The sequence below is a fragment of the Periophthalmus magnuspinnatus genome, chromosome 17 (genome assembly GCF_009829125.3).
Source record: "Periophthalmus magnuspinnatus isolate fPerMag1 chromosome 17, fPerMag1.2.pri, whole genome shotgun sequence".
Lineage (NCBI taxonomy): Eukaryota > Metazoa > Chordata > Actinopteri > Gobiiformes > Gobiidae > Periophthalmus > Periophthalmus magnuspinnatus.
In genome coordinates, this window is record NC_047142.1 from 16,194,235 (window position 1) to 16,211,070 (window position 16,836).

The following is a 16,836-nucleotide window of genomic DNA, read 5'->3' on the forward strand; positions in this document are numbered from 1 at the left end:
GCAGAAGTGGGTGGTACTCAGTTACATTTACTTGAGTAACTTTTTAAATAAATCATACTACTCAGAGTTCTTTTCTAGAAGCATAATTTTACTCCTCTTGAGTAATATTTTTATTGAAGTAATAGTACTACTAGTTGTGTAAAAGTTTTGGTTCCTCTTCCCACTGTGAGTAAGTCTAGAAGTGACAAAAGCTTTATGTTGACAATATAAAATGATCTGAACATTTGTGTTTCTTGCACCACTCCTTCAGATATGATTTAGTTTTGCAAATGTTTGTGTCTATCCTTTGAAAATACCAGATTATTTAATGCTTATTTAACTTCAAATTAATTACTTTTTAAGTTACTCTTGAGTAGTATTTTTCCCAAATTATGTATTTTTTCCCTCTTACTTGCATAAGACTATTTTAAAGTAACGTTACACTTACTTTAGAACAATTTTTGGCTACTCTACCCTCTCTGTCCAAATGTCTGAGCTCTGGTATTGTTTTTGTTGATCTTGTTTTTTCTCTCTGGGATCGATTGTTTTCCCTGGTCACGTGTTCTTTCCGCGCAGGCACTTATAATCAACTACCGAGCACTTGTGTTGATGATCCCCGCTGCTGTCCCGTACAAGTGTTACCAAACCGGGACAAATCGACAGCCCTAAGATGTTTTTTGCCTCTGCACTTCGGTCTGCCGTGTCACAAACGGTATAATTATGTTGTCTTTATTCATTTGCAACCACTGCTAATATTTAGATTTTGTAAGTGTGAATGAAAATGCCATGACTCCTCACAAGGACAACCGATGAAGGCCGCTAAGCTAACATTGAGTAACTTAGCATTTAGCCTAAGCTGTCAAAACAAACTGAATCTGGACTTTTTAAGCTTTACAGAAGACTTAAATTCAATTAACCTGATGCAACTGAGAAAAGAAACATGAAATTGTACTGTTAATTTATTTTATTATAAGGATTTTGTAACACTTTGCTCAAAGGAACCTTGTTTACATCACTACCGCTAGCCTCAACCTTGCGTATTATAGCACAGAAATCGATATAAATTATAGTTTATTAATTATAGAATTATTTACTTGTTTTTTTCTAATTTGCCGTTTTTGCTTCAGGTTCATTTTGAGCACATTTTCTCTGGGGGAACGACAATATACTAGCTTATTCTAGCTTATATGGACAAATATTAAATCAAAGCTTTCACCCAATGGCACGGTGTAACTGTTTAAGTGTCTTACCTTTGTTGTTGTGCCTTTAGGCCAGACAGGTGAGAGGACTGCATCGATCGGCTGCAAGAGCTGGAGCTGGAGGGATTTTTGTGGTAATTGCTCATTTATAATTAAAATGTAATAATATCTATTTCTATAGCGCTTTTGTGAACAAGTTTTTAAGTGCTTCACATACATAGAATACAAATTTAAAATGTATTCATCCATCTGATATAATACTAGTGTTGTCAGGATGCAAACATTTCAAACTCAGTTATCATACTAAGGAATGATTATAATATTTATCTTTTATTTAGGCAAAAACATGTGATTTTCAACATTAAATTGTAGCATTTTCTTTTATAATACCATGTGTCCTTATATCTGTGTAATCCCTCAGTGATCCAGGTAGGTTGAGTTTCGAGTCCATTCCTTAGTATCGAAATCCAGTTTTAAATTTTAGTATCGTGACAACACTAACTACATGTTAATTTTTCTCCTCCCACCTTACACCCATTTCACTCTATATTGTCCTGTACCATATCATTCATCTTTAGATAACAGGACCTTGTCTAGCACTTATTTACACTTACTTAATTATTTATAATGTATTAATTAATCCCAAGACACACTTTATTCCTTTAGCCCTCAGCACATGTTTTTGATCTAATTAAAGCCACTGTTCACCAGAAACATCACTTGTGGTTTTCATGTTATGGAAATACACCATGGTTTCAATCCCAAGGCAATATTATGCATGTTCACACCTGCTATTGGTACGAACAAGCTCCTGTTCAATGATTTTCTCCCTAGTACTTTAATATTGAATAAGCTCCTGTATCAAGTCGCTACAAAGTAACTCTCCTAACACACTCTACACCAGGGGGCAGTGTTATCACACAATCAACTGGTGTTCTCATGATATTAAAAATTTCAAGCACGATTTTGATACTAAAAAATTCATTTCTTTTCTATGAATGTGACTTTTTTTAGTATCGATATCTACTTTCAATACTAGTTTTGGTATCAATTAGTATCTGAGTTTTGATACTTTTGATTTAATTTAAACAGTGCTATTTTATATAAAGTGATATTTTTTTTCTGTTCTGTTTTAGCACAGAGACACACCGGACAATAACCCCAACACCCCATTTGAATTCACAGAGGAAAACAAAAAGGTAAGAATTATCTGTAATTTAACAATATAAATATATAAATATTTTTTCCTGTAACATAATATTACTGTATATTTTCGTAACCAGATATTTCAACAGTGCATTTTCTTTTATAGAGAATTGAAGCCATTATTTCAAATTACCCACACGGACACAAGCAGGCTGCCACCATCCCAGTGCTGGATTTAGCTCAGAGGCAACATGGATGGCTCCCAATCTCCGCCATGAACAAGGTGCTTACTGAAAAGCAGAGATGGGTAGAGTAGCCAATATTACTTGAGTAGAAGTACAAAGAAGTGGTCCAAGAATTTACTCATGTAAGAGTAAAAAAGTATTTAGGAAAACAGAAAAGAGTAACTTGAAGAGTAACTGTTGGAACATAACATCTGATTTATAATAAATTTATACTAGTTAATGCAATTTGAAGGACAAAATATGAAATAATGCACAAATCTGCAATTTTCAAAGGATAATCACAAAAATTAGGCAAACTGAACCATATCTGAAGGAGCGATGCAAGAAACAGAAATGTTCAAATAATTTCATATTTTCGAGATAAAAGTGTTCTGCTAGAACAGTACTCGGAAAAGTACAATTTCTTTAAAAAATTACTTGAGTAAAAGTACTACCTCCCTCTGCTGAAGAGATTATTTTATAATGTCAAGTTTGAAATTTCATTCTTTTATTATTTTCATGAAAATAACTTGGAATCTGTGCTATTTTAGAGTGTGTATTAGTGTTGTCACAATACAAAAATTTCAAGCTCTTTTTGATACTAAGGAATAGACTCAATACTCAATATCAATTCCAATACCACGATGATGATAAAAAACACTCTTTATTTACACAAATAATGTTTTTTTGAAATTAAAACAGTAGTACTTTATTTTATATTGCTGTCTGGTCTTATATCTGTGTAAATATATGTCAGTTGTCCAGGTTTCGTAGTGGTCCATATACTAGTCTGTGTGGTCTGATACTTGTTCTAACACAGGTCAAGACCATCTAAATCTATCCAGGTTAATTTCTGTCTGTGTGACTTTTTTGTATTGATACCTGCTCAAATGAGTATCTAGTTTACTAGTTTACTAGTTTGCTAGTCTACTTTCCCTTTAAGAAATATTTGAACTTTTTTTTTAACTTGAGGTGGCTGAGGTGCTGGAAATCCCTCCCATGAGAGTCTATGAAGTGGCCACGTTCTACACCATGTTCCTGCGGCAGCCTGTGGGAAAGTACTTCATCCAGATCTGCACCACCACACCGTGCATGCTCTGCAACTCCGACAGCATCCTGGAGACCATCCAGAACAAGCTGGGTAAGAGATGCTTCCTCGCAGCTACGCACAAAAGGACACACGAATATGGACAGGAAACTGCTTTTGATTCAGTCTGTAATAGAGGCATATAGTATAGCACTGCAGCTAACCATTATTTTATTTTAGTAGTCGACGAGGCATTATGCCTTGAAGATTTTTTAAAGTGCCTATATTATGCTATTTTTTGATCTATGTTACAATGTTGTTTCCTCATCAAAACATACACAAACACAACACTGGTTCCACCTTGTGATGTCATATGGTTTTAAACTCCATAAGCCTTCACAAAAATCATTTGGATAGTTTAAGTGCTGGAATTGCCCATCTCTACTGAACAGAAGGACAGGCCATTAATAAAAGATTACTCAAACATATGTGAATGATACAAAACTTAAAGCGCACAATAGTCAATTTTGCATAGTATAGGTATATTAGTATAGTATATTTAATTAGTAAGTCCAAATAGTCAAAGCTAAAAATGCTAAATGAAGGCTTCCTAGAGAATATTATTTTCAAATAAAGAGTATTTTTATATATTAAAAAGTATTTTTAATGGAAAAAAAAAAAAAAAAATACTGTGGGCTTCTGACACATAGCCCTGTGGCATTAAAGAATGTATAAAATACAGAGAATTTCCTTACACAGACAATAAATTGCACCTTAACCCTGATATAAGATTATCTTATTTTGCACAATAAGAGTGTTGTATTTTCAGTGAAACCTCTTTTCCTTGCATATGGTTTTAGTTTGTTGTCGAGATAACACCTAAAAGATTATCAAAATAGTCGAAATACTGGCAATGGTTAGTTCAATAATTGTTATGTTTAATTGTTACAGACCTAATACGTTGTTTTAGATTTAGACAGATGAAAGCAGAAAGAAACTAGAAGGCTTTGTTCAATATCATGTTTAATCTGTTATAATCTTGTTATAATTAAAAACACAATAAAACCAAATAGGATCTCCTAACTATTAGTGTTGGAGAGTGTCAATTGTAACATGGTTAACATTTTAATGTCTAATGAAGTCTGCAATTCATTCACAACATTTGCCCCAAACTTGGTTTTATCATAAAAACTATTTATTTCATTACATGACACCTCCTTATTTAAGCCTTCCATAATATTATATTGATTGTTTTTGTTGAACGGGAACTAGCCAGTCGTTGTGAATCTAAAATCCTAAAATCACCTGTTGAGTATCTAAAATCCCCTTAAAAAACATCAACATGCCTTAAATTGTTTATCGCTATGATAGTCCTACTTTTTCATCATTCTAAAACTCATGGATATGTGAAAATTGCTGAGGTTTCAGACCTTATCACAACTTTCCATTGACATATAAAGTTGAATTGAGATGGAGATGGGTAAAAGTAAGTATATATGTAACAACAGAAATTGGGTGTTTTAAATCGACTGCATCCTGCATTATGTATCGAAAGTGCCCAAACACTCCCTGTTACTTATGTTTCTGATGATCAAAGTTGTGACCCTATACTTTTGTCCCATGTGTTTAGTGTTACAGTTTAAGTATTGTAATATCATATAGGCAGCTAAAGTGACATGTTTTGGCTTCAGTAACACAATATGTATTTTATCTGGGCAGGTATCAAGCCAGGTGAGACGACCGCAGATAAGTTGTTCACTCTCCTCGAAGTGGAGTGTCTGGGAGCCTGTGTCAACGCTCCAATGGTCCAGATCAACGACAACTACTATGTGAGTTTGGACCGCTTTGGTTTATATTATGTTTTTTTTAAAGGTGCACTATGTAAAATGTTTCTGTAGGGGCGTCTGCGATTTGCTTAACTCTATGGAAATGTTATTGCGTTGCCTGGAATGCTGCCCTTCTCATTTACCCTCCCAAATTTGTATTTAGAGTGATTCATGCATGTTTGAGTAATCTTTATTCTCATGTATTCAAGACGTCATTGCTCAGATTAACCCGTTTTCACCATCTCCCCAACATCTCCATGGGGACTAGCAGTAAGCATATGGGATATCATAAAATTGCAATGTCAGTTTTTGTCATTTGTAATTATTGTGAGAATAAGTATCACTATTTAATATTTGTGTGTTAATGACACAAGAAAACACTGTATTTTATTAAATGTTTAGTGAATGTCTAATCTAGTGTTGTCATGACACTATTTCAAAACTAAGGAATTGACTCAATACTCGATTGACTGATTACAATACAACAAGGAAGATAAAACATGCTCCTTTTTTAGTAATAGAATTTAATTTTCATACATAAAATGATACTGATACTGATAAAGCTCAAAATGACACTAAAAACTGTCCAGGAAAGCTAAAATTTTGTTCAGTTAATGTTACTTTTTTTAGTATTGATACCTGCTCAAATGAGCAGTATTTAGTATTGATTAGTATCTGATTTTCGATACTTTGACAACCCCACATAAATCACACAATTACGTACAATTATTTTGTACTTTTAATCAATCTTGATGAGCCTTTGACTGTTTTTAATTTCACGTAATAGTATTTTAATGTCCTCTTGACTGTCTATAAACATTCAACAAACCAGGTAATAATAGATTATGTTGTTTACCATTTTAGGAAGACCTGACGCCCAAAGACATGGAGGATATTATCGATGAACTCAAAGCCGGCAGAGTCCCTCCACCAGGACCAAGGTAAACGCAATTTCTGATGAGATTTTCATTTTAATACCCTCAATTTACCATTCAGCAAACTAAACTAAAATTATGTGGCATTTAAGCTTACAAATTATTAAATAATTGTTTTTACACTCTGCTTGAGTAATACTATTTAACGGTTAAATGCCTTAGTTTTGAACTTTCAAGTGTAGTTGTGAATTTTGCCACTAAAATTCCTGTAAATGTTTTTATTTTATTTAATCTATTCTATCGTTAAGCCTTCAGTGGTTACACTTTATAACCACTACACTCTTTGACGCCTTAATAAAGCATGAAGAAAGACTTAATTCATAATAAACAAATATTTTATTAAGAATGATACAGGCTTAGTTACTACTTAAGGAGTTTGGGTTAGTTAAATTTTCATGTTTTTCTAATTATGACTTGGTTTGGTGGGGAACCGGTGGTAAATATTTATCATAGCTTAACATCAGCTAAGTAGAAGTTTGTGGAAAAAAGGTTGAGAAGAAACCATCCATTTTTATTAGTCCAATCATAAATATTGTATAATTTAGACAAGTAGTGGCCCCTGTTAACATTGTGGTTGCTAGGAAAGTTATAGAATTACCTCTACATATGTAACATCTGCTGCCCATGCCCAACCAGGAAGTGGCATAATAAACTTCACCAGAATAAAAAAAAGTCCTCCAACCTGTCATATGCACTTTAAGAAGTTATTGCCTTTCTGTCATCATTAAAATATTTGTTCATTACCGCTTAAGTCCAAAGCAAAAGAAAAAATAAAGATTGCTGGCGGACATTGCCTGATCTATCTGAGGGAGGATGTATGAGGAGGATAATAATAATATAAGACCGTGTCCACCAGCAATCTGACCAGAACTGATGAAGCCGTTGGGATAGGTGGCGAAACGTCTTCACTGTAAAACTTTTGTGCAGTTGACAGAATTTTATTTAAATTTAATTGTGCATTGATTCATTTTTCTTTTGCTATGGATCATACCTGGGCTATTTATTAAGTCTTTATTCATGCTTTATTAAGACAAATTAAAGTGTAGCTTTTCTCCTAATATTTAGTGTTCAGTAAAAATGAAAATGATTTATTTGTCTTGCGCTGGTTTTATTTGAATCTATTTATTTATGAATTTTTGTCCTACTGTGAATAGAAAGTGTTACATTTCAGCTGGAATTTCTTGTTTTTTGTTCCGCCTTCCTCTTATACACTGCATTTTTCCTTTTCTTGCAGGAGTGGGCGTTTTTCATGTGAACCAGCTGGTGGACTGACTTCTTTAACAGAGCCACCCAAGGGACCTGGTTTTGGTGTAAGGCCAGATTTGTAATGATCGCACCACGTGGCACCCATCAGAACAATCTAATGTTAAAATTATATTGTGTAAATAAAACGTTCCTATACATGTGCTCTAGGTGTCAGTGTGCCGCTCTTTCAACCTGCCAACCACTGGGTGTTACATGGGTTTAAGCTGCACCATTTTGAGGACTTTTCTCTCATTCAAAAGATATGCTATTTTGCTTTAAATTGTTATTCACTATGACAACAGTCTTAATTAATAATTCTGAAATGCATGGAAATAACTACAAAAATTGTTATAATAAGAGTAGTGATTCAATTCTGGGTTATTTCAATGGGTGTTTAAATTATTTTATAATCCCTTCTTTGACCATAGCTAGAAATATGTAATTACTATAATTGTAGGTTAAACATTACAGAGGTTTCAAAAATATGATTGTGACCACTTAATACATTTCATATTATGTTTAGATTTTATTACTTCTCTTTTAGGGCTGCACAATCACATTGCAACTCAATCAAAATCACAATCTGAGTTGGTGTATTTATGAAATTGCAAAGGCTGCAGATCTTGCAGTACCTGTAGTTTAGACCTCTACAAACATGTGTTTCTTGTATTAGTTTATCAGTTCAAGTTTCACTCTTCTCTGCTAGTGGAGTTGTTTACAATGTGCACTCTTAACATAATCCTTTTTAAACATACACACAAATAACAATACGTGTTTGTAAATTGAAATACGATTTTTTTGCCCCTAAAATCGTGATGCCCTATTCTGGGAGTTAAACGATCTACCCCTTTGTTATGATGACAAAATATCTGGATCTGACTGACGTTTCCATGGCAACAAGCATCAATGTAAAGGCAACATGAAAGAGGAGCAAATCTTAATGCTTTAATTGTATTTCATTTTCATTCATTCCAGACAATACAGTTACAGAAGTGCATATCAAGAAGTTTAAATACAGAACAATCCAACCATCCCTGTATCATTGATCCAACGTTATATATATATGCAAATTAAGAATATATAGCCTAATAAAAGCGCCCTTCCTGGGCTCCTGTCATTTGCAGCCCACCCCGATGCGATGGCGTGTTCGTGTCTCGCCGCTGCCCCTCCCCCACTCCTGTGCCTCGTGAATTACAAGCTCGGCTCCGCAACATTTATTATGCACCAGGACGCATGCGCACATGCCGCAGTATGATGCAAATGTCACTGCGCAACCAAACCAAAGCGGCCTGCCATAAAGAACTGGCGGGGATAAAGAGGAATTAACTGCGTGCACTAGCTGTTAAAGTGTAGGAAATGACATAGACGAGCTCACAAAAAGATAGCAACCGCCAATCCTCTGTGAGCCATAACTATGATGTTCTAGAAACTTCCCACTGACCGCAACAGCAGCGGAAAAGATGACGTCAAGCGCCCATTACTGCTCTCTCCCTTCATTCTTTTAGCCTAAAATTAAACATTTAAGTCCATTAGCAGATGTCATGGACCTTACCATCTGATGAAATACGATGCCGAGCGTAACGACAACGGGATCTGTACTGGTAGTTACATGCTACGTTACAAAAATGCGGGTAAAATACTTCGGCACGTCCCCATGTACAGCCCGTCCCGCAGACAGACTCGCTCCGTGGGGCTGGGGGGGTCACGTGTGTGCGCTGGGCCAATCACGGCGCGGCTCCGTGTTTTGCTGGGCTTTTCTCAGAGACGAGCGGCTGATGTTTTCAAACTGAACGTCACACAGCCGTAGGCTACGGTAATCGCCACTATTTAGGCAATTATTCTATAGATTGCGCAACATACACATATAACAGAAGCTGAATGAAACGCAGGGGACGCGAGAGCCCGTTTAAAGGTAAGAGCTTTGGTTAGTTTTGGTGTTGGTTTAGCTCCGAGCAGAAGCACTAAAATCCCTGTTAACGTTAGCTATGTGGCTAAGTTCTGTAGCACGTAGGCTAATGTAGAGTTAAGCTAACTTGACGTAAACTGCGTGGGAAATGAATGTAATGTTTTGCGTGGGTTTGGTATAGGCTTGTACCACGTGCGTTCCACACCTTCTTTACTTTGTGCAGTAGTGTAGAAACACGTTCGTTTCGCCTTTAGAAACTGAACGCCCATGAGAGTACACGCAGTAAGAGTAAAATGTCGGAGCTTAGCGGAGAGCGCAGTTAGCCCAGTAGCTAACGTAGGTTAGCTCTGAAGCGCTGGGGAGGGCAGGCAGGCTGCAGTGGGCTTTTGTCTCAGGTTGTGCTCTGCTTTCGTAATACTGAATATAACCGTGTAAGCGCTAGCTCTGCATTCACTCAGTTCTTGCACAATAACTAGTGATATTTAAATACGCAGTGTTCTTAAAAACATATCAGAACAGAGCGGTGGAGCTCCCATTTGTCTTCTGTTTACTTACCATGCCAAAGTTGAGCATTTTAGCGCTCAACCTCGCAATGCTGGCTCTGTAGCACCAGCGGTATGTCCTTAGGTGGGAGGTGCTGTCTGTTAAACGCTTTTCTTCTATATAGGCATTGTATAAGCTATGGCTTTTATTTATTCTAGAAATTTCCATAGCCCAAACCGTGTTTTAGGCACAAAAAGGCAGTGTGCTGCTGAATAACGAGCAGCGTGCTTCTCCCAGTCACAGTGACATCTTGGGGGTGTGTTGCCTGATACAAAAGCTGTCTGTTTTAGATGGCTGTCTGCAACGGCTGCTTTGAACCTGAAAGGACCACCTAAAAACAAATAGTACAGGAACGTTCTTTATTTTACACAATCTACATATTTAATGCGCAAATTATTTTTACATCGAGAATAGAGCCTGCAGAAAAAATGTCATGAAGAAAAAAAGTATTTTTTTAAAATTCAGGAAACATTAAATATAAAACCCACAAAGCAGTTCATTTTGGTTACACACAAACTATTTCCCAATATTAAGTACCTTTTCTTTCCTTTTGTTGATAGCTTCTCACAAAGCTATTAATACAGCCCAATTAAACTTAGGCGACTATTCTATGCTTTCTAGTAGTGAATATATTGCAGTGTTTCCTATGATGGCCCCACATACTAAAACAAGCAGAACCGTAACTTCACCTGTATAATAACTTGTATGTTTTGCTTCTTGATAGAGGCAATAAGTGAAAAATGTACATCATTTTTTTGTACCTTGTAGTCTTGGCAAAAATTTAGGGGAATCACTGTATTTGTTAGTAGAGTTTCTTTTGGGCAAAGACCATTTATTGATATGTTATTTTTTATGATAAGTTGATAAATACGGCAAACATAGCATAAGCCCCAATCTCCTGTGTTAGCTTGTACAGTAACTACAGCAGGGCTCCATGGGCCTGACAGGGAGAAGGTAAGCCTCTTAGAGCACAGAGTATTGACCAAGATGCTGGACACAAGGTACAATTATATAAGGACTTGGTATTCCCCCAGTTCCTTACAGTCAGTTTGGCTGTAACAATATTCACAATGTCATAACAAATGGCTATCAATATTTTCAACTCTCTTATGTTATTTGTCGTTTAATGGAATACAACAACAATGGTACCAAAAGCTCCTTAAGACATTTTTTTGAGAATGGCAATTTCTGTAATATTTTTGACAGCCTCCACATTTATGATTTAAATGGCCCGTAAAGACATGGCTTGCTCAAGTACAGCCAGATCTAAACCAGGTCTATAGTACCAAACTACGTTGCCAAAGCTTTCCCTAAAAGTGAAGCCACTGGAGAATGAGATGGTAAAATGTCTTGCCTAAGGACTCATTCACTGTAAGAAATTAGGAGAGCAAGAATCTAACCATCAATGCATACAATAATTAACAGCAGGGCTTTAGAGTGTGACCAATTTGGGCACACATGCACCTAAAATTTTGCCCATTGCGACAAAAAAAATTCCTTGCACGCACCAAAGGTGTCAAAGATCAACTATTGAAACCGTAAGTAAGATAACTCACTCTGCACTTTCTATAGCACAGACCTCTCACTCTGAATAGTTTTTGAAGCCAATTTTTGTGTAATAGCCAAGATCAAGGGTGTCAAACACATTTTCACTGGGGGCCACATCAGCAAAATGGCTGTGCTCAAAGGGCCAGATGTAAAATAAATGTAACAACTTTTAAAACTTTTTAATTAACTGTTTCTGTATTTATTACTTATTCAACGTACAAATATTGCATATTCATTTGCATAGATGTAAAAATATAGCTGTGTTACGGTGTATCTCTTAATAAAATAACATGTTAAGACTGTCATACCTTTTAATTTATTCTGTCGAGGGCCACATAAAAAGATGTGGAGGGCCACATTTGACCCACGGGCCTTGAGTTTGACACATTGAAGAGATAAACTTAGTCCTTCTTGAAATATTTTTTATGTAAACAAAGCCACATAAACAATCAACAATGGCATATTAATATTTCTCCCACCTCAAGACGTTTATTAGTTATACATGCAGGTACTCTGTAATGGGCAGTCACAAAGGCAAAGATGTGTTGCACCTGCTCCATAAGCTGCAGAAAACCCACTACCACAAACCACTCACTGTTGCACTTCATCCTCACAAATAACGCATTGTGTTTTGATACAGAAAATATTACAATACACATAACACTGGAGACCATTTTATGACTCAACAACCTTAAAGCTTGTTAAGATCAGTAAACCCTTTTCTAAATGCAATAAACGGCACATTGAAACATGTGTTTCAAATGTAATATTAAAAATAGTTTCCCACCAGAGCGAGGCCAACACAATATTGTCAAGCCAATCATATTGAACGATTACCTATAGTCTATATAATTATTGTGAACGTCTTTTTCTGTATTTAAAAATCGGCTAATCCCGTAGTTTAGTCCTTTGCAAACATGTTCTGAAATACATGTGGTTCTTGTATTAGTTCATCAGTTCATATTCCCAATGTTAATGCTGCATATTTACAAGGTGCACTTTGTATAGAATTTGATTATTAACAAATGCATTGCAAATCAAATTGTAATTTCAGTATTTGTCAGGAGAATATTTGCTCCATATTCAGCCGTGTATGCAGTAGATTGTCACTGCACAGAGACGTGTGTCATGATAAAGTAGTAAAATGTTGCCCTTTCCCTCCCACAGAGAGGCCTGATCTTGTTCCTCTTTTCTGTTTTTGATTGCAGCCGTTTCAGGTCTTTTGAGGGGAACCCCCAAAAACCACTGTCGTATTTAAAATGGATTTTTCTTAAACACGTGTGGACCATGTGGTTACTAATGTAAATATTCTAACTTTACTATTCTCTGTAACAGTATAATATAAAACATAATTTTGAGAACAGGGAGGTTGCATTGTTAAATTTCAAGTTGAATAATCCTAACACTAAATCATCATAATCATTATAATGATGTTGACACCATGACTACACCATATTCTCATTTTGTGACTATGACTTCATGAAATTCAGCTTCATGTATGATCAAGTAATGTTAATTTGACATAATTGGCCAGGTACAAACATTTCCTTTTTTTGAGTAAAGAGTGAATATAAACTTTGTTTATAGTTGATTAAAAAAATAAATCTGTCTCCTTGGTTGCAGTAATGGGAATTAATGTGGCATAGTTTTTGAGGGCTGCCCAATATATCACGAAATTATCGATATCAGAATATCGGCTTATGCACCAATATACTAATATACTTATTGTACATATTCGTAGAGAACACAAAGTTCTCTGTTTTACAGAAGAGTACTGTTTTTGGGAAGTAAAATGAAAAAAGACAGATTTTATTTGTGATTTTTCTCATGAAGGCCTCCTTTAGACTTGAGTTGGACTTGGTGTGGTCTTTTGTTAAGTTTTTATTTTTACCCAGTTTGACTAGTAAATGAAGGCATGTGCATTATTTGTTTAAATTTTAACTGAACATCTTGTGCCAAAAAGTATATTAAAATATAGTTATCGCGTTATTAAACATAGTTATCGAATATCTCATCTGTTTATCATATCGTGCAGCCCTTGTTTTTAATTTGATTTTATTGCCATGAAGTCAGTGGTACAGGTTAAAGTCTTTTGTGATTTGCGTTGCAGAGTTTGTATAATTTATACGTTTTTATCTCAGTTTTAATTTGACTCTCTTAGGTTTAGTTTTGTCCTGGTATGGACTGATTTGGTCTGATTTGGTTTGATTTTTAGACTGGTAGAAAATTTGAAACAGACCCTAGTTTTGGCTAAAGCTCCAAGACTCCACAGGTATCAAATATTGTATCAGTGAGTCCTCGTCAAATTCACTGATCCGATATCACACAGAATATTTATAGTAGAATGCAGAGATGAGTGCCGCAGCTGTTTACGTCTTGTGGCTGATGCTAGCGCTAACGACCAGAACAGCTTCAACACTGACTCTTGGCTAATAATGACAGAAAACAGATTTGTGTTCCCTCTTTAATACCTTCATTTGCAGTGGAAGCTGAATTTTGGTCAAATTGACTAAATATGGACTTGTGTTCTGAGGATGAGGTCTTTTTACAGGCCTCACTGTTAACCGTGCACCAAGGTATCGCACATGTACTCTTGGTTGTTTCTGATGATACTTGGCCTTAGGGAAGCAGCCAATCCAAATCCTGTGTTTTTGATTACATGACTTGGAATATAATATTTCTGTATTCTTAATTCTGTTTTTGGTTCCAATTCAGTTCTGGTTCAGATAATTCTAGACTTGGTATTTTTTCTAGCTTCTTAAGTTGGTTTTGCCCTTGTTTACTCCTGGTTTCCTCGCTTGTCTCCCTTCAGAGGAATATCTGCGCTGTAGACAGGACAAAGGGGGTGGAGCCTGATGTTTATTACACAACATGTGAGTGTGTGCCAGCAGCAGCAGTGTGCACTTGTGTATGTGTGTGTGCACAGTGTGTGTATTTGTGTGTGTGTCTCTGCGTGTGTGTGGCAGTAACGCTGTAACCGTCGCCAATGTTGTCTCAATAAACAGGATTCCCACACTTTGCTTAATCATTTTCCAGGACTTTTCCAGGACATTTTTAGTTATTTTATCACAGCTTCTACAAACAGATCCCCCCTTTTTTATACAGTTTTTATAATGAAAGATGTAGTCTAAGCCAATGGCTATACCCGAAGTCCACAATTATTGCAAATAAATTATACCCACTATATTTTTGTTATGTAGATGCCCAAAAATATTTTCTGGTTGAGCTCAAATTAGATGGAGAACACATGTGAACCCAGTCATATTGACCTAAAATAAACAGGCAATTAAGTGTTTGATGATTCATTCTCCACATTTGAATGGTGCACGCGAGGAAGAATTTTTTGCAGAATACGTCGAATGTCCTGGTTTTTGGTGGATTTTAGTGGTTTTTCAAAAATCTAACTGCTCTAATTGCTGCATTATTGGATTTCAAATTAATATACTTTTGCTGGCACCAGAATATGGAGAAATTTTCCAGGACAAAATATTTTCTCTGATAAACCCTGATAAATCCCATGTGCTATTCAAATATGTAAATCTTTAGGGCCTGTACATAAAAAAAAAAAATATATATATTACTTCATTCATTTAATATTGGGAAATAATGATGGCGTTAAACCGTTGTTTGCACAAACCTGGCATGAAACACAACCCTTTTAATCAGTAAAAATGCCAAATGTATTGCCATCACAATTTCCTTTGTCTAAAATTTTATAGATGAGACAAGATCTTGTGCCAAAAGATCTTAGATTTTTTTCCCCATGTGTTTACATTTGGATTGGACCAAAAAAAGAAAAATAAGTGCTGCAAGTTAATTTTCATGACGTTCCAAAAAGCAACCTTACAGTGACGTCATTTTTGATTGCAGTAAATAAAAAATGACATGGCCAAAATTGAGAACTGAACTGCACAATTTATTTATTAAAAATGTCAAATAATCTTGTCTTATTCTCGTGGTCCATCTCATGTCTCTTCTTGGGGTACAGCAACCAACAGTATCAATACAGTAACAGCAAATGTATTATCCTAGAATAGGATATTTTAGCACAGTCCTACTTTGTGTATCGATATAGTTTTATTTGGAACTTAAGCATTCTCCTGCATCTTGTCTCTGCTTATGTCAAAGAAAGTGCGCATGCCGTTGTTTATTCTCAGTCATTATTCCTCATGTATTCCCCACAACAATCCAGTGTTCAAATATGTGCATAGTTTTATCTTGTGTGAAACATGTACATAGTTCTTTAATGAATGAGTGGTCTCTATTTTGAGATCCTGTCAAAAAGATCTTACAATTTATAGTCTCATTTGCGTTAGTGAATCAAAATAATTCAACACAGAGAAATGTAAAGTGTTTGTATTTTGTTTACTTAAGATTGGTAATCTCACCAAGTTGTAAAATAAATATTGTGCAATTATTTAGTATTTCCTCTTTGCTTACAGTATGAAAATTATTTGATTTGTATGTACTTTGAGATATACTTGTCTTAATGAGGTTGATTGTGCGCAGTGGATACTGGATTATCATTTTTGTGCCGGTCTTTATCATATCGGAGCATGTTTCTATCATTTTGAGTAAGGTTCAAAATTACTTGGTGTTTACATTGACAAGCTACTGAAGAAGATAAAGTTGTTTTCCAATAGGGCTGCACAATTAATCGCTATCGACTCGAAATTGCAATTTTGATGGAAATCATCTGCAGTTTTTGAAGTACCAAAATTTCCCCGCAAACAGCAGTCTTAAAGTCTCTTATTCTGCATAAAACAATGATTTGGCTCATTTTGTCAAAGTCCATGTGATCATATTGGCTCTAATTGGTAACAGCTGATCCAATATTCTGATGATTGAATGGGTGATCAGCCTCCAAAAAATTCTAATTGGAGCACCTATACCTGAAGTATAATTGTTTGCATTACTAGACCAGTCACGATAACACATTGTGAAGCATGATATAGTGCTACAGAGGAATGTCATGATAAACGATAATATTAAAGCCACTGTATGCCACTGACACAATAAAAAATAACGCAGAATATTTCCAGTAAACCACTTTTTAAAAATGCGGTATCATTAAGGGTCTGGGCTGCAACAAATAAATAGCAGAATTAACTAAGAGTTAGTCTTGGGAGTTACTTTTTCATCCCTCTACAGCTCAAATGTTACCCCATTATATACAAAATACCAGAACTCTCCCCACTGTTGCAAAATATGCACATTGAACCCCAAAATATATTGTTCTAGCTTTCATGTATTAAACT

At 35.5% G+C, this 16,836-nt stretch overlaps 2 protein-coding genes across 3 annotated transcripts in view; both read left to right on the forward strand.

Moving 5' to 3' along the window:
* Positions 1 to 558: 558 nt before the first annotated feature.
* ndufv2 (NADH:ubiquinone oxidoreductase core subunit V2) lies at positions 559 to 7,743 on the forward strand. Its single transcript, XM_033982353.2, has 8 exons — positions 559 to 691; positions 1,250 to 1,312; positions 2,315 to 2,377; positions 2,491 to 2,607; positions 3,521 to 3,689; positions 5,295 to 5,404; positions 6,266 to 6,342; positions 7,571 to 7,743. The coding sequence occupies exons 1-8, from the start codon at positions 650 to 652 to the stop codon at positions 7,662 to 7,664; spliced, it is 735 nt and encodes a 244-aa protein (XP_033838244.1). The 5' UTR covers positions 559 to 649; the 3' UTR covers positions 7,665 to 7,743.
* Positions 7,744 to 9,322: 1,579 nt separating this feature from the next.
* The window catches only part of ankrd12 (ankyrin repeat domain 12), a 47,863-nt gene continuing 40,349 nt past the window's right edge, over positions 9,323 to 16,836 (forward strand). Inside the window, exon 1 of one of the 2 annotated variants that reach the window (XM_033982015.2) lies at positions 9,323 to 9,493. The gene's annotated coding sequence lies outside the window, so the exon portion shown is untranslated. The remainder of the gene's footprint in view (positions 9,494 to 16,836) is intronic. The other variant, XM_033982016.2, reaches the window with a different exon arrangement.